Source organism: Acartia tonsa, chromosome 1 (assembly GCF_053477335.1).
Source record: "Acartia tonsa isolate MP-2025a chromosome 1, ASM5347733v1, whole genome shotgun sequence".
Taxonomy (NCBI): domain Eukaryota; kingdom Metazoa; phylum Arthropoda; class Copepoda; order Calanoida; family Acartiidae; genus Acartia; species Acartia tonsa.
Window position 1 is genome coordinate 38,155,425 of NC_137260.1, and position 21,810 is coordinate 38,177,234.

The window sequence follows — 21,810 nt, forward strand, 5'->3', positions numbered from 1 at the left end:
GGAGAAAGAAAAGGCAAGCATGCAGGGTGACGGCACCCCACTAAGTACAAATCCTAAAGGAGCCCGACAAACCAGCAGAAGAGGGGGGCGTAAACGTAAAACAATCCAACTTCACAATGCACAACTTACCAAGAAAGGAAAAGTATCGGCAAAAATCGACGCTGTAGTCCAACAAGATAAAACTAAGAACATGAACAACATACAACCGAATGCTATCGAAAACTCTGATTTGAATATCGAAGTAACTGAAAATAAAGAACATGTTTCCACTAACGCAGATGCTGATGATATTTCTACAAATGTTGAAATGATTGATAATAATGAACTCGAAATAAATGAAGAATCGTCTGATACAACAAGACATGTAGAACTTTTTGAAGATATTATTATTGATGAATGTAATGCAAGTGAAAAAGTGGCTAAAACAACCAAAAATATCAGGTAATTAATTTAGAACCTGATTTTGAACATTTTTTTTCTTGAAGCTACTCTATATGTTTTTTGTGTCTGTCGTTTTGTTTGTATTTGATATTTATTCTCGCGCATTGTGCTAACATGAGAACTTTAGTTTAACACGGAAAATACATTTTTTCGTATTCATTTGAAATCGATTAATATTCGTTGGATGTAACCAGTTCTCATCCTCATGAAAAAATCATTTCTAACATCGTATTATATCCAATTTTCTACGAATTTAAAAATGTAGAATTAAAAGATTAAAACTAGTTTTTTAGCCCCGAGATGCCGAAGGCACGGGCTTTTTATATCCGCGGTAAGCTGTTTATAAAACGATGCGAGAAATAACTATAAACTCATACATTTATTTTTCTTTTTATCTCCTAAGTTATGTCTTAATGTTATACTAATAATTTCAAACAGCCACGCGCCCATTGAATAGAATCGTCCTTCTTTTTGTCTCTATCTTTGACGTTCTGTCAATAAGACTGTCTTTGCTAACCTATGACACAATTTTATGTATTAAAAAGTATTTTGATAATAAAATTTATTATTAAATATTTTACTAGGTAGTCAGTTTTAATCTGGAAAAAAAAATTTTCGTAAGTTTTAGAATTTATTAATTTCAATTTTAGAAATTCAAATTTACGATCTTCACGTAAAACTGCACAGCAAGCTTCTCTGAAAATAGCCAGTATTCTTTCTGCTGCTGATACATCTGAAGAGTTTTCTTTTGACAGGAAATAATCCATGATAATGTTATTTATTATTTATTAAACTAGGACATTCCAGGGAGGGAGGGAACATTGGACTGTTTATTACACTAGTTCTAGTCATGTTTTCCTATTTTTTGGCTCAAAAAATTTGGGGACTTTTATTGAAGTTTAATTGGTTGGTAAATTAGGTTGAGCGTCCAAACGTTTTTACCACTAATCGTAATACACAGAATGTGTTATTTTGTGAATCATCATTGGGGAAGTTAATCAATCTATCAGCCCTAGAGATCCCTAAGGACATTCATGTTTATAACAAACGTAGCTTGTAGTCATATCATTGTCATTCTGTGGATTTGTCATAGAATTTCAACAGTTTTTATCGCCTTTATGTCATTAATTCAAAGTATTCATGGCTGACATATTTTCGTAAGACTAAACTTTATTGGCTATTATTTTAGTAGACCATTTGTCGTGGCTGACACGTTATGGGCATAACTATATTCTAATAACACATTTACTACACACATACATATCTATAATACAAAGAAGAACGATGACTGTCTGTCTGTCTGAAGCTTAAGATCTCGGTAACCGCTTAACTTATCAGGCTCTTCTCTTTAGGAAATATGCCTACAGTCCTGTGGTGGTTTTAAGCTTTTTTTGGGGGGGTGGGGGGGGGGGGATGGGACACCCCCAACCCCCCTCCCCCCAAAAAAACTAAAAATTTTATTTTAGTTTTATTTAATCATTTTTTTCTTAAATTGTGGTTAAATTTTTTTTCTAACCTCTTTGGGCATAGCCCCTAGAGGCTAGGGACGAAGCCGCTAGTTGATATAATAATATAATCTAGTTTTACTGGGATAGTTAGGTATAGACTCATGTTAATGGATTATAAAAAATATTAGTTCACGAGATAAAGAAAACTATAGCTCTGGTGTGACCAACAGTATGACTGTTCCATGCTATTCATCCACACCCAAGACAAGGTAAGGGGGGGGTAAGTTTTGCCACTTTCGCGTAATCAGTGTTGTGTGGGCTAGGTATTGATCTGAGATTATAGGTTATTTAGGATAAAAGTTTACTTTTGGGTAGTAGTTCACGGAAATTTAATCATTTTTTGAATAGGTCTCCAGGTTCAGGTGCTGCAGGCTGGAAGGTCGTTTCTGGACAGGTAAAAAAAAATTAAAAATTTTGTTTGAAGAGTTAGAGAGCAACTTATAAAACAAAATATGCTTCTTTTTGAATGTTATTAACATATCTGCAAAAAAAATTAAAATCGGCTTCCAGGTTCAGGTGCTGCATGCCTCCAGGTACACTCTGGACAGGTAAAAATCAAAATTTCGTATTTGAAGAGTTACAGGTACACTTATTAAACTAAATATGCATCTTTTTAGATGTTATCATCATATTTGCAGAAAAATTTAAAATCGGCCTCAAGGTTCAGGTGCTGCAGGCCTCCAGGTACACTCTGGACAGGTAAAAAATAAAATTTCTTATTTGAAGAGTTACAGGTACACTCATAAAACAAAATATGCATCTTTTTGGATGTTATCATCATATTTGCATAAAAATTTAAAATCGGCCTCCAGGTTCAGATGCTGCAGGCCTCCAGGTACACTCTGGACAGGTAAAAAATAAAATTTTTTATTTGAAGAGTTACAGGTACACTTATTAAACTAAATATGCATCTTTTTGGATGTTATCGTCATATTTGCAGAAAAATTTAAAATCGGCTTCCAGGTTCAGGTGCTGCAGGCCTCCAGGTACACTCTGGACAGGTAAAACTTAAAATTTTTTATTTGAAGAGTAACAGGTACACTTATTAAACTAAATATGCATCTTTTTGGATGTTATCATCATATTTGCAGAAAAATTTAAAATCGGCCTCCAGGTTCAGGTGCTGCAGGCCTCCAGGTACACTCTGGACAGGTAAAATTTAAAATTTCTTATTTAGGTATTTTTTGATATTAGAGGAAAGGTTTCAAAATAGAAAATTGTTAATATATAATAAAATAGCAAAATATATCAAGTAAACCTTTTCCAGGAGCCTGCAGGATAGCTAATAATCTTAATACATAATTTTTGAATTTAGAGAAAAGGTTATAAAATAGGAAAAGGTTAAATAGCATTATCAAATACAATACATATTATTTAATGTCCCTAGATGTGCTTTAGACAGGCTCAAGGTGGCCTCCATGCTCAATTTTTTATTTAAGTTTCTTATCTTTTTCTATATACTATACCTTCCTTTACACATTTAATTTACCGGTCCAGCAGGCCCCTGGAGGCCATCTAGAGCCTGTCTGGGACACATTTCGAAGCCTTAAATACTATATTATACTAAATTATTATAATTTAGCCATTTTCTTTTTAGAAACCATTCCTCTAAATTCAAAAATAACCATTTAGGCTTTTTTAACTGGCTAGCGACAACCAGCAGTCAACAGGATCCAGGTAAGGTGTCCATATCAAAAGTATCAAAAAAATAACATCCAAAAAGATGCATATTTGGTTTAATAAATGTACCTGTAACTCTTCAAATAAGAAATTTTAATTTTTACCTGTCCAGAGTGTTCCTGGAGGCCTGCAGCACCTGAATTTGGAGGCCAATTGTCATTTTTTCTTCAAATATGGTAATAACATCCAAAAAGATGCATATTTGGTTTAATAAGTGTACCTGTAACTTTTCAAATAAATAATTTTAATTTTTACCTGTCCAGAGTGTACCTGGAGGCCTGCAGCACCAGAACCTGGAGGCTGATTTTTAATTTTTCTGCAAATATGATGATAACATCCAAAAAGATGCATATTTTGTTTTATAAGTGTACCTGTAACTCTTCAAATAAAAAATTTTAATTTTTACCTGTCTCGAGTGTACCTGGAGGCCTGCAGCACCTGAACCTGGAGGCCAATTTTAAATTTTTCTGCAAATATGATGATAACATCCAAAAAGATGCATATTTTGTTTTATGAGTGTACCTGTAACTATTCAAATAAAAAATTTTGATTTTTACCTGTCCAGAGTGTACCTGGAGGCCTGCAGCACCTGAACCTGGAGGCCGATTTTCAATTTTTCTGCAAATATGATGATAACATCCAAAAAAGTGCATATTTTGTTTTAAAAGTGTACCTCTAACTCTTCAAATAAGAAATTTTATTTTTTACCTGTCCAGAGTGAACCTGGAGGCCTGCAGCACCTGAACCTGGAGGCCGATTGTCATTTTTAATAAAAAAAAATATAATTATAATAAATCAACCTGTAAAGAATGACTTCTTCCTTTGTTTAATGGTATAGATTGTTCTTAACCTTTACCTTGTACCTATAGAAAACATTATTATTATAATTATATTTTTTTTTAAATTTTTGTCAGTTTGAGCCAAACAAAGCGTTTGATAGAAATTTCGTATTTTTTTTAGATAATCCAGGTACGGTTATCAAAAAAAAAAAAAAATTTCCCTATTGTTCTATTCAATAGGGAATACATATATCTAGAGCACCTTATCGTTCTACTACTATTTTTAGGCCTTATAACACACACCTTTACGGGATTTACTAGAAAATGACCTCTCCCTTTTTAAAATTTTTTTACCTGTCCAGAAACGACCTTCCAGCCTGCAGCACCTGAACCTGGAGACCTATTCAAAAAATGATTAAATTTCCGTGAACTACTACCCAAAAGTAAACTTTTATCCCAAATAACCTATAATCTCAGATCAATACCTAGCCCACACAACACTGATTACGCGAAAGTGGCAAAACTTACCCCCCCCCCCCCTTATTTTCTCATGCGTAACACAAAGTAGAATCAGAGTGGCTAGGGGCGAAGTCATTACAGGTAAGTAAAAGGATAATAGTCTGCTATATAGTATATGTAGGTTATCGGTGGTTAAAAAACTATTTCTCTAAAAACTAGTAAAAGTTCCCTCCCCCCCCCCAAAAAAAAAAAAAAATGTTGGTAACTATTGATTCACTAAAAAAAAAGAATTGACAGCTTTTGAATATTAAGTCACATGTTTTTATATAGCATTTTATTTTAGATAGTTTTTTTGTGGATAGGAAAATATTTAATGATTATCTTTTTATTAGCGAAGCTACTCTATAATTTGAAATGTCCGTCTGTATTTATGTCTGAAACGTTTTGGGGGAAACGTGATTTTCTCAGTTCCTACAAAAGATAGAAGGCTGAAATTTTTTGTCAACATTCCCATCATTATGGAGCATAATTTGGTATAAAACACTGTTAACGGTCGGACTGCTTTTAAGCAGCTTTTTAGCCGCTTTTAATTTTCAAAACTGATTTTCTTGGCTCCTTTAAATGAGAGCAGGCTGAAACTTCTTGTCAACATTTCCATCAATGGAGCATAATTATGTATAAAACATCAATAGCGGTTGGACTGCTTTTAAGCAGCTTTTTGGCCGCTTTTATTTTTCAAAACTGATTTAGTCGGCACCTGTAATAGAGAGAATGCTGAAATTTCTTGTCAACAATTTTATTGATATGAAGCATTATTAAGTATAAAACATCAATAGCGGTCAGACTGCTTTTAAGCTGCTTTTATTTTTCAAAACTGATTTGCTCGGCTCCTGTAAAAGATATAAGGCTGAAACTTCTTGTCAACATTCCTATCAATATGAAGCATAATTGAATATGAAACATCAATAGCGGTCGGACTGCTTTTAAGCAGCTTAGAGCCGCTTTTATTTTTTAAAACTGATTTTCTCGGCTCATGTAAAAGATAGAAGGCTGAAACTTCCTGTCAACATTTCCAACAATATGAAGCATAATTAAGTATTCATCATCAATAGCGGCCAGACTGCTTCTTAACAGCTCTTTGACCGTTTTTAATTTTTGCAACAGATTTTCTCGGCTCCTACAAAAAATACACTACTGAAACTCGCCAATATTACCTACTAACTTTATGCCCCATACTTAGGTATGAAAAATCTTTGGTATTCTGATTGCTTTTAAGCTGCTTTTCTTTTTAAAACTTTCAGATATAAACCTTAATTTTTCAAAGTTTCATGATTTTAAGTTTTGCATATTTATTTGCATATATATCTCTTTCTTTTCTTTGTTATGGAAACAGTTAATCAGCTCTATAAATTACTTTGTCTGTTTGTCTATTTTATTATAGATTTTGTGCTTCGCTACTTATGGATGTTGTCATCCTTGTTGGTTTCTTTTTCGTAGACAAATTATTAATGTAGGATTTCATATATGTTTTTTTATAGCATGGCTCAGAACAGGTTTTAATCCAGCTGAAATTAATCAGATTTTGAGATTAGTTATTTTTGAGTACAGTATCATGAAAAATAAAAAAGATTAATTTCTGTTTCATTGGCCCCGTTGAAGTAATCTGGCATTGTTGAATATCAATTTTATGATTTGTATTTTTATCTAGTTTTCGGGAAAATGTCTAGGTATAATACGTTACAATACACGATTTTTCGGTATAGCTTAGATCTGCACAGGAAATAATATTAATTATTCAGAGAAAGATCCCTCGGATTTTTTGAGAACCCGCATCTTGATCCTTACAATCTCTCAGAAATCGACAAGTCTCCAAATATGTACAAGATTAGGTAAATATGAAAAATAAATATATATTATTACTTACATCAGATTTTCATGTTCTCTAATAAAGTGAAACTTACTGCGGGCTAAAATGACGCTTCACTTCTTTCTCTACCTTGACCAGATCCTATTCCCTCCCACTGAATGAACAAAGTGACCAATAAACGAATATGACGAATATAATAACGGATCTAATAATCTTATAACCAGGCGCGTCCATACAGTTTAGCAAATTGATAGAATGATAGAATAAAATATTTATTTTAGCTTGAAAACATATCGCCGAAGTAAATCCCAAGCCAACAACTTTACGTCGACTAAGAGTAACATCAACAATACAGGAAAAGGAATTGTATTCTTATTTTCTTACTAAATACTGTAAGATTATCAGGGGTGTATATTCTGTATATATTGTATGTGTATATGATTAATTTTTCTCCCTCCTTGGGGGGAAAAACTAGAAAAATATGTGGGAGGGATAAAAAATGAATATAAAAAAACTAGGGGGTATTGAAATAGTTTGCAGGCGGGGAAAAGAATGAATCTTGTCCAGCTTCTGCCGTCGAATAGCGTGACTTATTCAAATAAAATAGGGAGGTGCACGGTTAAGACGGCGGACATGCACACATAGACGAGTATGTGCGTCAAAACGACATATTCTTACTATAAAGTACTTGAATGTTGCACTAAATTTTCATGTACTCTGATAAAGTAATACTAGTACTAGCTGGCTAAAATAACGAGTCCCACCATCTACCCCCTCCAATTTACTGGATGAACGAACTGACCAACAAATGAGGTCCATATAAGCAAGCAAAATGGAGGAAAAATTTTTCCCTGCCTTATATTCTCGTATATCCTATATCCATTAATATTCACCTCATTTATATTTCCGAGGGGAGGAATCAATTATGATATTAAAAATTTGAGGAATGCCTACATCATCCATAATTTTTGTTGGTGTATAGGCCTATCCCCCCTCCCACTTTACTATATTTGGGTGTAAGAAGCCTTTAAATCTATCAAACAAAAAATCTCTCTGTATATACGACTTTATACCCAGGGAGGGAGGGGACAATTGACTTTTTATTACTGCACTGGTCCGCAAAATTTAATTGTAATGTTTACTTATTCGTTCAATAACTTTAAGGACCATATTTGAATTTTGATTGGTTGGTTCATTAAGTTGAGTGTCCAAACGTTTCAACAAGAGGTACATCATTGGGGATATACATCAATTTATCCGGCCATTGTCTTATCCCTTTAGATCCCTACTTCATACCTAACTCCTTGCTCCAAATAAATGTTTGTTTTCGATTTTAAAATCAACAATTCCAAAAAAAAAATCCTCCACAGAACTCGAAGCTGAACCTAAAACCTACACACACCAAAGAAAAAGACTTTTCAAAATCGGTCAACAAGAAAAGCAGGTTAGTTCTCAGCTCTAACTAATAAGTACATTCATTGCAATTTGTTTAGTACTTTTCTTTATAAAGGGCGTTATTTTAATTATTCTTCTTATTTAACTATTAGTTAGAGCAAATTATAAATTTTAAAATCATCAAAATGGTCTAAATATCGAGCTAGATTATTGTAACTTGGTACATAAGGCTAGTCCTATAGGTACTACATCTAAATGAAATAAAAATCTAATTTTTTTATTTCTAGGTTAGGTAAGAAAACCCTGCGGAAATAGAATTTTTAGGCCTTTTTTGGTCCATTTTGATGTAGAAACTTACCTTAAATTGTTTTTTTCTTAGGTTTTTTTCCTTGAATACACAAGGACATTATTTAAGATGATTCAGCAAGTCGGGGACCGACTCCAGCGGGCTAGGAGGGTGGCTCGCAGGGGTTAAATTCATTTTTTCTAAAGTTTTTCGAGTTTCGGTCCCCAACTTGCTGAATCATCTTAAATAATATCCTTATGAATAAACATTGTGTATTCAAGGAAAAACTTGAGAAAAAAAACAATAAAAGTAAGTTTCTACATTAAAATTGACAAAAATAGTTCAGATGTCATTGCGCCCCCTCCCTTTTTGAGCATAAAATTTCATTATAAATTGATATGATTATTTTCTTGTTCTAGGGAAAAACTGGTACCAAATCATTCTTTGGTAGCTTTGATCGTGCTAAGAATAAATCTAGTACATACCAAGACAAAAGTGATTCTGATAATGAAAGGTTAGTTGTAGATCATTCGGTTTTATATAATATTTAAAAATATTCGTATGTATTGTAGCGGGACAAAGTGTCTAAAATCAGTCAGGTGACGTCATAAAAATGAAGGAGATGAGAGAAGTGGGAAAGAAAACCCCTAAAAAAAGAAAGTGATTATCACTCATTTTTACGACGTCACGTGGCTGATTTTTGAGACTTTTGTCCCGTCTTAAAGCGCTTTAAAAAAAAAACATCGCTTTACCTTTTCAATATAAACCCTACAGTTTAGGTCAAAACTAATAAGAAATAGTCCAATTTATGCTCAAGCAATGACAATAAGAAAACAATATTGAATATTGAATCTGCTTAACTCTTCGGAGCTCTACAGCTCGAGACCTAGCACTTGTGGAGAATTTTGCTCTACCAGGATTAGAGGGGGAAGGGGGAACTGTATTTCGCTATCCCATTGACCTTGTGCCGACTCTCAAATGGGTCTTTGAAAATCAACCAATGGTGAAAAAGTTCATTGGAAAAGGGGGGGGGGGTGGAGGTACATCTACACTATAGATATGTTCTACCAGGAAAGTTCCTATTTTATTACAAATTATGACAGGTTTGTCTTTTAAAAAAGAACAATTTTCTTCTATAAAGACTCCTGTGGTGATGATATATAACATAGCAATAAAACAGTTATTATTGGAAGTTCAGCACGCATATTTTTTTGTTTTAGTGTGGATGAGAGTGAGACAGCTGAACCTGCAGCGGAGAATGCTTCCAACAACAACATATCCGCAGCAGATCAAAGTATTTTCGCCGATTCAGATGATAATAATCAACAGATTGAAAATGAAGGTAATTCTTCAGGATTTTAGTTACGGCTACAAAACCAGTTCTTGACTGTGGTGTAAAAATATATATATTAGCGGCTTCGCCCCTAGCCTTTAGGGGCTTTGCCCCAGGAGGAAATTTTAAAAAAATAAATATTAAGTACCTCTGGTTGCTCAACCATCTATTTCAAATTAACTGCCTAAAAAAAGTAAGGGGGATTTTTTTTAGGGGGGAGGTTGGCGGTGTCCCACCCCCAAGAAAATTACTTTAAAGATCTTAAGGGACGGACAGACATCATTCAACTTTGTATTATAGTAATATGATTACAAATATTTTATCTTAAAATAATTTTTCCCCCCTCGGATCGGGCAATTTAAAAGCCGTATAAAGAGTTTCAGTCATACATTTTTTATTTCCCTATCTGCGGACAACTTTCAATAAAACGTGAAAGATATCATTTTGCCAAATGCAAAGATATAACGTAACTAAAGAAAAAGCGGATCATGGAAAGATAACAAAGTAGCGGATTCGTTGTTTTTTCACAGTAGCTTTTCTCCTATTTCTATCAATGCGGGGGGCTGTAACTTAACATTTACCAAACCTAACCTAAAATAACCTATCAAAGGCTACTATGAAATACAACGGAACCCGCTACTTCGTTTTCTTTCCTTGATACGAAAAACCTAAAATAAGCTGAAATCCATATTTTTCTTAAGATTCAACTAAAGATGTTGAAAAGCCGACTGCAGCCCAAACTAAAGATGCGAATACAACGAATTATGGCACCATGACAATAAAACTGAAACGAAATGAGGGGAGCTCTCCAAGGCTGTCATTGTCCATCAACAATATTAGGTAGGTATAATCTGAATTTAACAAGGTTAACAAAAGTGATGATCAACATAAAAAAGACATTCATACAAAGACAATAAGTTTATTTATGAGGTTAGCAGGTCTCCTCTGTTTTCCAGCCACCAAGGAAAATATAACCTTTCAAAAAATGTATTATATGCAAAATCGTTGAAGTCAAACTGTTGTTAATCAGGCATGACATTAAACAAGGATGACAACAGCCATAAGACCTAAGCTCTGAAATCAAATGGTAGAATAAACTAACATGAACACTTGTAGAATGTCAAAATTTAATGAGCAGAATATTAATTTAAAGGTATTAACAAAATTGCATATAAACTTGTTGCAAAATTGTGTATATACAGGATTCCGTTTAAGGATATTCTTACATTGTTGGGTTTTGATAATATAAATGCCTTGCTAAAAATAGTGTACTTTGTTGTCCTAGGAATCATTGTTCCATAAATCAGATGAATAGGATAATTATATCACACGAAAAATTGTTGTAAAAGTTATAAATCAGCATGATTTAAATGGAAGTACAGACTTTCTTTTAATTGTTACAGGAATCATCGCCTAAAGTCTGACATCTATTGGACAACTTTTATTAACTTTAGGAGCTAACCGTTACGTATGGTCTGACGTGTAACCCCCTTATTTTGGAAAAGCTTCGCTTTTAGAAATACTAGGTATATCAAATGGAAGATGTTTCCGTGGTAAATGTTGATGTTGGTTTTTCTCTAAAAAAATCAAAACATTATTTTACTGCATCATGGCAACGAATCGGTTAAAATTCAGCGGAAATAAATCTGATACGGATCCATTTTAAATTTAAAAATGTAAATAACCAATGATATTTTTAGGTTTAGCGAAATGATGAGCGAAAAAGATGTTGTTGTGAAGACATTCAGGCTTACTATTGAAGAATGAAAAAGAGTTCAATTCAAAGATGAAATTATTATTGTTTTGATTTGGAAACCATTAAAATCATTGGTAGAAGCATTATTTCCTTCCGTTACAAAATTCTTGTCAATTATGTTTTTAAAACTAAAATATTTGATAAAACTACTAAATTTTTGCATGTGTTTACTTATACATTTGTTATTTAATTGTTGAAATTAGAAATTGTCAATAATATATTTATTACAACAATACCTACCGTTTTAGTTTTCTATGGCGGCTGTGACTCAGATTAATTTCCGCTGGATAAGAAACCAGTCATGAACCGTGATGAAAATATCATTCTATGTCAACGTTCGCTTACAGTAGGCTTTGTTGCGTATTGCTGGATGTTGCCATGCTTGTTATTCCTCATGAATTATCCAGTGTTGTATTGAAAACTAGCGCCTACGCCCCCTAGAAGCCTCCAGAGGCACTTAAGGTAGGAGGGGGGGAAAGTCGTGCACGTCCATTTTTAAATTTGAGTTTCAAAAGAGTAAAAAGAATATTTTTTGGGGGGAGGGGGGTGAAGAAACCCTACCCAAAAATAGTTTAAAACCTCCCCAGACCCTATAAGAAGCTTCACTGTAAAGGAGAACAATATCGGTTCAGTGGTTAGCGAGAACCTTCGGGATAGATAAAAAACGCTTACTACTTTATATAATAGGATAAAGGTTAAAACATATTAAATTAAAATATAAATCATGCATTACATACATACATAGTTAGAGAAATAGTTAGGACGGGTAAGCTTTATAGAACATGATTAGCGTGTCAAAACATTGACATACTTTATTGCAGGGATCTAATGGGATAAGGCAGTGGCCGATAAATTGATGTACAACGATGATACACAAATTTACCCCTTCTGTAGATAACAACTAATGGGTGAATCGTTAGAACAATCAACTCACTGATCCAAACAATCAAAATTCAATATAGTTCCCAAAGTTGATGAGCCAACAAATATAAAAACGTTATTATAAAACCTCTGGGACTAGTGTAATAAACAGCCCAATGTCCTCTCCCTCCCTGACTTTATTGTGTTCTGTTCAGTTTTCATTTATTCCTGAATTTGAACGACCCTTACAGATAAATATGTACATATGAAATTTAATTTTATTATACTGTAACAGTTGACAATTAGTTTTTGTATGAATTTAAAGCAGCTAAAGTTGACTGAAATGCAGCATTATAGTTGATAGATACTTCATTGCTCTTGAAGTCACTTCGATCATCCAGAAACTTGTCATCCTTAAAACAAATAGTTACAGGTAAACTATGTAGTAACTCACAGTCCAGTAGGATTTCTAAACCGATTCATAAACATTGGATTAGAACCGGTTCTCAGCCATACTAAAAAAAATGTAAAGCATCGAAATAAAGACAATTTTCTACGGATTTTAAAATAAAGATAATAAGTTTCGTCTCCCCTCAGGGCTAACAAAACTGGTTTTAATCTTTAAATTTTTATTATCAGCGGAAACCTGTCTACAATACAATGCGATAAATAACTATTCTAGGAGTTATTTCTTTTGGGAGAAGCTTCATTGTGAATGAGAAGCATGTTGGTTAAGATATATAAGTTTTTATAAAGAATTTTAATGTTAGAGGTAGATTTGAAATCTGCATTAAATTTTAAGGATTTTTAATAAAATTCGTTTTTTGTATAATTCTTTATTTAAAAGCGCAAATACAATTTAAGTTAATCAATTTTGACATCTGTAATTGGTGGATTGAAAACTATCTTCGCTCTGATTAGAGAAGCTTAAGTATCGTACATCATTCAACCAATTAGAGCGCAGGTAGTTTTCAATCCACCTATCATGGATGTAAAAATTAATTTACTTAAATTGTATTTGCGCTTTTAAATAAAGAATTATACAAAAAACGAATGTTATAAAAATCCTTAAAATTTGATGCAGATTTCAAATCTACCTCTAACATTAATAGTTATTTCTCGCATTGATTATAAACGGCTTTCCGCAGATATAGAATGTACAATTATAAGATTAAAACTAGTTTTTTTAGCCCCGAGGTGCCGAAGGCACGGGCTAAAAAACTGGTTTTAATCTTATGATTGTACATTTTTATATTCGTAGAAAGCTGGATATAATACGATGCTAGACATAGTTTTTTTTTGTATTTATAAGAACCGGTTCCTATCCACCGGATTCGAATGAATACGAGAAAATTCTTTACAACTTATATATATCTTAATGTTGGTTTAGCGGATATAGACTCTTCGCAACACAGCCAGACATCTTGTTATTTTTATGTTATTTGTACCAACCAATCAAAAAGTTTTTATCCAACTAATGAGAATATTCGATCATAAAACTTTGGGTTATAATATATTATGAAATTTCATGTCACAACTCTGACTTAAATTAAGAATAGGAAAAGGTTGGGTGTTGTATAAAAAGAAAAACTAAAGTGTGTGGTACCTTATCAGGACCCCCAACTAAGGCACCCCACAGGATACTTGGGTTAGGTCCATCATTGTTAAAATCATCCCAGTCACATTTTTCTGTTAAGTCACATTTAACTTTTTAAATTAGACATAAAAGTTCACTTTTAAATAAATGGAGGGGGTGGTTGTATTTTGCATGGGCCCTAACAATGCGGGGGCTATGGTAATACAGGCGGTGCACGAACACCAGTGTGGTTATTGTTAACATAAATTAAACCAAAAATATGTTTTTAAACGTTGATTCCTACGTAATTAATGAAATTTGCTCTGAAAATAGGCAAAAAAAAGGCTGAGCCGCCAGCCGTTACTTTTCTATCTTTTTGTTCTATTTAGTGAAAATAGACCTACCAAGGATTACTCATGTAAAATTCCAGATCGCAATTCAAATTCTAAGTGCCATTTACCTATTGAATACGAGATGGTTGCATTAACCCCCCCCCCCCCCCCCTTTGTTAAATAGCTTCAAAATAGGGCAAATATGATGGATATTTTTCTGTAAAAACTTATGCTTTTTGTAGCTACTACAAATTTATAACAGCATTGTATGTTATTATGCGGACCTAACATCAAATATGACATGCATAGTGATGTCTTCAGGTAAAAAGTTAAATGCTATATATCCCTTTTTCATCCAGAGGACAGGAGGCGGCTGCGTGATGAGGGCGAACTGGCGGATTCTCGCCAAAACCGACAACATAACTTTGCCCGCCATCTCCAAGAGCGTAATTGATTTGACTGGCGGCGAATTTTACATAGTCTTGTGCGTTTATTCTTGAATCTAATTTATAATGACACACAAACTAAAATTGATAAAAGGAGGAACTCTATCCTATATAGTAAAATCATATATTGGTATATAAAATCAAAAGCACCAACCCGTTTCCTTTTTGTCAAATACTGTGCATAGAACAAAAGATTGTCTGTAATAGTTATTTCTGGCATCGTATCAAAAAAAGCTTTCCGCGGATATAAAAACCATTTTTTTAGCCCAGAGATGTGAAAATACACGTACTTAAAAACTGATCTAATCTTATGATTGTACATTTTTATATTCGTTGAAAACTAGATATAATACGATGCTAGACATAATTTTTCGTATGGATGAGAACCGGTTCCTATCCACCAGATTCAAATGAATACGAGAAAATATATTCTTAATTTAAGTGTGTTTTCCTTGTATAGCTGTAGCTTCCAGGCAAACAAAAGCTAATTTTTCAGAATATGGCTCTATAAACTTGATATACTTTATTATACTTTTCTGGATAATATATTTGATACATTTTTACTTCTTAAAATACTGAATTATCTGGGTATCATTTTTGAGACCTTCCAGAAAATAAGGATGCCAACATCCATAAGTAGCAAAGCACTAAAAACTCATGGATGGACAAACAGACAAAGTGAGCCATAAAAAAATATTCAGTGATCATAGATGAAACTAGATAATCTCGAAACCTTTTAGATTTTTGTACCATGATATTAATTCGTCTAACTTGAATATCTACTGAGAAAATGCGATCATTTCCCCCTATATAGTTACGAACGGACAAAGTTAATTATAAAGTAGCCCTGCTACTAAAAAGGTCAGAAAAAACTAGATTTTAAGAGCATATTCTCCTATATTAATAGCATAACTCAAAGAGCCCCAGGCCTGGATCCAAATCAATCCACCTTGCGTTCTTTCCTAGAATAAATTTGATGTCTATTTCTTTCCTAACAAGAATATATCTATAGTATAGATGTATATACAGATAACTACCTTCCCCCCTATTTCAAGGACCTTTTTCGTCTACTAGCAAATTGTTTTCTGCTGCTTGGCTGTGTTAATATTCCCGACACTATTGGTTGATTTTCAAAGACCCAATTGAAAGTCGGCACAAAGTCCTTGGGATGGGGACATACGGTTATTTAATCCCTTCCCCCTCTAGTGTTTTAATCTAATCTAACAAGGACAAAAGCATACATTACTTAATTTTAAAATGTTACTTCAAATATAGTCGCTGCAAGGACGGCCAAGAGGTGTCCACCCCCCTTAATATTTTGGGGTTTCCTAGGCACCCACAAACTTTTAGAAAATATATTATGCAACCGCCCTCCCGAAACCTTAAAAACCCTCATTATACCATTCACTCAATATAAAGCTTTGACGTTCTTTAGTGGCTGTTAGTAAAATCTGTAAAACAAACAGCATCTTTAAAAATTCCCACTGAAAATGTTAGCACACTATACCTGATTATACACCATATGATTACAGAATTCTATGCTTTTATTCACATATACTTCTTTGCCTGTAGTAAGTAATCTCTTTATCATTATGAATCCTTTTCGAAATAGAAAAAGGAATGTTCAATATTCAAAGAATATTTTATTCGGAATTTAGACCCAATATTGTTTAATCAATGTATAATTACTTGGATGTTGTACCATATTTTTTTCTGTAATAGTAAATCTTTCTAGCAATTGTTTTTTAACTGCATATTTGTTAACAGTTCAAAAACAGATTAAATATTTAGTTTTTTACTTCAATATGCAAAAAATAAAGGACCACTACTCTAAAGAACTTATAATTATTAAGATTCAATTTTAAAGTGTTAGAGATTTGGTTTAATTTGTAATTAAAAGAAAATTTTCCTGTTGTTTGTGCTAAAACAACCGTTGCACCTAAATATAAAAAGAATTTAGAAAAAAAATATTATTTTAATTAAAGTTTTATTAATAAAATCTTGCCTACCTATAGTTTTTTCATCCCAAGAAAATTCTGAAACATTCTTCTTTAAGTTTTCATACAGCAACTCAGCTTTCTGTAGGTAGGAATCATTGTATGTGGCAGTATACAGCCATACAGCACTCCATACTAGTTCATCTGTATACCCACTCCATGATCTAAATATATATATTATATACAGCTGTACACAGACATACAGCACTCCCTACTAGTTCATCTGTATACCCACTCCATGATCTAAATATTTATTATATACAGACATACAGCACTCCATACTAGTTCATCTGTATACCCACTCCATGATCTAAATATATATTTATTATATACAGCCGTATACAGACATACAGCACTTTATATTAGTTCATCTGTATACCCACTCCATGATCTAAATATATATATTATATACAGCTGTATACAGACATACAGCACTCCATACTAGTTCATCTGTATACCCACTCCATGATCTATATATATATATTATATACAGCTGTATACAGACATACAGCACTCCATACTAGTTTATCTGTATACCCACTCCATGATCTAAATATATATTTATTATATACAGCCGTATACAGACATACAGCACTTTATATTAGTTCATCTGTATACCCACTCCATGATCTAAATATATATATTATATACAGCTGTATACAGACATACAGCACTCCCTACTAGTTCATCTGTATACCCACTCCATGATCTAAATATTTATTATATACAGACATACAGCACTCCATAATAGTTTATCTGTATATACCCACTACATGATCTAAATATATATATTATATACAGCTGTATGTATACAGACATACAGCACTCCATACTTGTTCATCTGTATACCCGCTACATGATCTAAATATATGTGATACACTGATATATACAGCTGTACATAGCACTCCATACTGATTCATCTAATATTTAAGAATCACTATAAATATAACTTACTTATAATATTTAGCAGCTTTAGGAACAGACTCAGAATAATTTCCTCTACAGTTGTAGGCAAAGTCAAATAGCTCTTCTGCATGCTTTAATAAAATATCTAAAAAACATTCAGAAAATTGCACATTATGGGTATTCAAACTCGAAATGTAATTGTTTAGGATTTTTGGATCTAGTGCATTTCACGGTAAAAAAAGTTCCTATGAGGCTGGAATCAATTATCTACAAAAATCAATTAACTTTAATGACTGCTAGTGGACAAACGGCTGAAAATATATATTATGTAACTTGTAAGTACAAAATTTTAACCGACATAAGAAGGCCGGCCGACAAGTAGCTATTACTCATGAACACACACTATTTTGCAGCGCACATATATTCGCGAAAAAGACTTATTTTACGCCCGTTGGCAGATTATTTGTAAGCCTTCGTATGCAGCACATAACGGTGAGCGGGAATAACATGTACGTTTAGCTGTTTGGCAGCTAATATCCTTTTAAAGTTTATAGATTTTTGGAGATAATCGTTCACACAAGTGTTTTACCATGAACTGCACTAGATACGGATTTTGTGTAGAAATAGTTATTTCTCGCATCGTATTATAAACAGCTTTCCGCGGGTTTAAATTTTAAAATCTACAATTATAAGATTGAAATCAATTTATTAGCCCCGAGATGCATGATGCACCGACTATAATATTTGTTTTATTCTTATGATTGAATACTTTTATATTTGTAGAAAACTGGATATAATTCGATGCTAAACATATTTTTTTCGTATGGATGAGAACCGGTTATAATCCACCGGATATTAATCGGTTTTGAATGAATACGAGAAAAATATTTACCAGAATAGTCAAGATCTTCTGTTTCAAAAATAATTGAAGCTATTGCCAAAGCTGCTGCTGTTTCACCTACAAAAAACGAAGCCTTACCATGTGTCTTAAAAGATTAGCAGTGTGACGTCATAAAAATTATGGATTATAATTTTTTTTAGGGGTCTCCTTTCCCACTTCACCTCTTATCCTTATTTTCATGGCGTCACACGGCATCTCTTTTGAGACACTTTGTATAAAGCTTCCAAAAAACGGGAGGATTTTATAAAGCATTTTAAGACAATATTTTTTTAATTTTTTGCTAATAATTAAAATAATATCATATAATAATGTTACGTTGTAGTATAGATGCCTTTTATTAAAGTCTTGAATAACTTATCAAATATTCAACCCGTAACATTTCTTCATTCATAAATCTCAAAGATAGATAAAAAAGGTCTTTGGTTTTTCCTAAACAACATACATTCTGCAAATTTGCTAAAGGCCCGGGCCAATAAAAAAGGGGTTATTCTTCACAGTGCGTTCGAAGTTGCTTTGACTTTTGTTTCAGAACCTAAATTGGGACATAGTACATTTCATTACCCTCGGTTAGGTAACTTCATTTCACTTTTCAATAAAATCTAAAATGCAGCCGTTTTTGAGAAAATTAGATTCGAAAATTTCAAGTTCAATTTTCATCCCCTAGGAGTTACCGCATAATCATGACAAGAAATGCAAAGATTATATATTCAAGATTTTGAACAAGTTTGATTTTATGAAGTCTTTCATAAAACCCCACTATATATGATTTATTTAAGGCTAAATTTCCGTAACCTTAGCAAAGCAACTGATAAAATGGCCATGAATCAACTCACTTCAGGAGTTCTTTTATGAAGAACTTTATAAAAGCAAACCTGTTCAAGATTTAAAATAATTAATCTTTGCTTTTCTTGTCTTGATTATGCGGTAACTGTAGGGGATGAAAATTGAACTTGAAATTTTCAAATCTAATTTTCTCAAAAACGGCTGCATTTTAGATTTTATTGAAAAGTGAAATAAGGTTACCTAACCTAGGGTAATGAAATGCACTATGTCCCAATTTAGGTTCTGACACAAAAGTCAAAGCACCTTTGAACAAACTGTGTCTTATGATTTTAATTTTATTATTTGTGAAAAATTCTCTATGTTGCAATAGGATACATAACTTTCAGTAAAGCTATGTATCTGGAATTAATTTTATGATTTTTACTTTAATTTTCGTGATAATTGTCTGTAATACGATGCTCTACATAATTTTTCCTTAAGGCTGAGAACTGTTTCTTATCCAGTGGATATTAGTCGGTTTCGAAGCCATATTGGACAGATATTTAAACTTTATAAACCTGCCAAATCCGAACCAGGATGGGTTGTATTAATTTTATAAACAGGTCTTGTAACATTCATGTTATGAAATGTTGTCCAGTAGTTATGCTCGATATCTGCATCTCCAACCTGTCAACAAAAAGTTCTTAAAACAGTGGCGTGCACAGGATTATACCAGAAGGGGTGTACGATGTGCATCTGCAAATTTTAAGAGGATTTTTTTTTTGGGGTTGGGGGGGGGGGTTGGGGGTGTTCTAACTCCAAGAAAATAGCCTAAAATCACTATAGGAACAGTATGTATTTTCCCTGAAGAGTAAAGCCCAATTGGTTCTGTGATTACCGAGATCTAAAGCTTTTTTTAAAAATTAAAATTGATGTGGGTTTCATTTTTTTGGGAGGAGGGGAGGGAGGAAGGGGCGGATCTCCCATCCCCCAAAAAATAGCACCGCAGGACCAGTAGCTTTCTTTCACTAAAGTGTAGAGCCAAATCGATTCAGTGGTTACCGAGATCTTAAGCTTCAGACTAACAGAAATAATTCTACTTTGTATTCTAGATTTATACCTGGGCATAGTATAAGTTTGGTTCTGGATGGCATTTGATGATGTAGTCTGTAGCCCATTTTATCGTATTCAGAACAGCCTATTTCAAACGTTCATTTATATACTTTTTTACTACTAGCAGCTTTTTAAGTATGGATTGTTATATTTTTAAGTTTTAGGTTGGATATCTTATTCTATAAGGTTCTATCCTTCAATACGGTTTTGTCATTTTTTGGCTTAAATGTTGACTTATAATATATCTAAATTTGTAGAAAAGAATTTCCAACGAAGGAAAACCAGTTCTGAACAGTGAAAATAAAAGAAGTTGTCCCTAGTATTCTAGAAATTTTATTAATTAGGAAATTCCGAGAGCCGGCTCATTGGGACAATTTTTGAGAGCCATTGTTGAATCTTATATGTAAAAGATTTTAGCTAAGATAAGCACCAAGTCATAAATACCTTGATCTAGAGATAAGCATTGGAATCTAATATGTGGTGGCTCTAAATATTTTTTTAGAGACAGTTTAAGAGTTTTTACATATCAAGACCCAAATATATATTGTTTAAATCACACAACCTTTCCAAAGTTTTGATAAAATTGATTAAAAGGATGAAATTATTAAAAATTAGCACAGCAGGATAAGTAATAATAATATTTTTATTTTATTTTTCAGTATTCAGAATGAAATGAAACAATATGAAATAATTTTCATTTTAGTATTTTTTTTTACAAAACCGAAGTTTTTTTACATATAAGTTAAGTCCGTCCGCCTGTCCGTACGAGACAGTTATGTCCTTTTTGACGAACATTGTCAAATATAGAGTGGCTGTACATAAAAATTGCGGAAAATTATATCTATCTATCTATCTATCTATCTATCTATCTATCTATCTATCTATCTATCTATCTATCTATCTATCTATCTATCTATCTATCTATCTATCTATCTATCTATCTATCTATCTATCTATCTATCTATCTATCTATCTATCTATCTATCTATCTATCTATCTATCTATCTATCTATCTATCTATCTATCTATCTATCTATCTATCTATCTATCTATCTATCTATCTATCTATCTATCTATATCTAGCCTAATTCCTATCTATCTATCTATCTGTATATCTATCTATCTTTATATCTAGCATAATTCCTATCTATCTATCTGTATATCTATCTATCTGTATATCTAGCATAATTCCTATCTATCTATCTATCTATCTATCTATCTATCTATCTTTCTATATCTAGCCTAATTCCTATCTATCTATCTATCTGTATATCTATCTATCTTTCTATCTAGCATAATTCCTATCTATCTATCTGTATATCTATCTATCTGTATATCTAGCATAATTCCTATCTATCTATCTATCTATCTGTATATTTATCTTTCTTTCTATCTAGCATAATTCCTAAATA

At 32.7% G+C, this 21,810-nt stretch overlaps 2 protein-coding genes across 4 annotated transcripts in view; one reads left to right on the forward strand and one right to left on the reverse strand.

Annotated features, from left to right (window-relative positions):
• LOC145318891 (uncharacterized) overlaps positions 1-11,739 on the forward strand; it is a 40,019-nt gene extending 28,280 nt beyond the window's left edge. For 2 of the 3 annotated variants that reach the window (XM_080160570.1, XM_080160586.1), the window contains exons 26-35: positions 2-441; positions 1,092-1,194; positions 2,076-2,158; positions 6,667-6,756; positions 7,016-7,093; positions 8,103-8,178; positions 8,835-8,929; positions 9,636-9,757; positions 10,450-10,588; positions 11,449-11,739. In XM_080160570.1, coding sequence (XP_080016696.1) covers positions 2-441; positions 1,092-1,194; positions 2,076-2,158; positions 6,667-6,756; positions 7,016-7,093; positions 8,103-8,178; positions 8,835-8,929; positions 9,636-9,757; positions 10,450-10,588; positions 11,449-11,515 — 1,293 coding nt within the window. In that variant the 3' untranslated portion in view covers positions 11,516-11,739. Of the gene's footprint in view, position 1; positions 442-1,091; positions 1,195-2,075; positions 2,159-6,666; positions 6,757-7,015; positions 7,094-8,100; positions 8,179-8,834; positions 8,930-9,635; positions 9,758-10,449; positions 10,589-11,448 lie in introns of all 3 variants that reach the window. The other variant, XM_080160577.1, reaches the window with a different exon arrangement.
• Positions 11,740-12,623: 884 nt separating this feature from the next.
• Positions 12,624-20,522, reverse strand: LOC145327423 (endoglucanase E-4-like). The gene is made up of 11 exons (XM_080170978.1): positions 20,406-20,522; positions 19,864-19,972; positions 18,515-18,580; positions 17,671-17,767; positions 16,729-16,880; positions 16,628-16,658; positions 16,227-16,284; positions 15,607-15,681; positions 14,634-14,797; positions 13,972-14,065; positions 12,624-12,778 (listed from the first exon to the last, which is right to left on the reverse strand). Exons 2-11 carry the CDS (start codon positions 19,922-19,924, stop codon positions 12,668-12,670), a joined length of 909 nt encoding a protein of 302 aa, XP_080027104.1. The 5' UTR covers positions 19,925-19,972; positions 20,406-20,522; the 3' UTR covers positions 12,624-12,667.
• Positions 20,523-21,810: the final 1,288 nt, after the last annotated feature.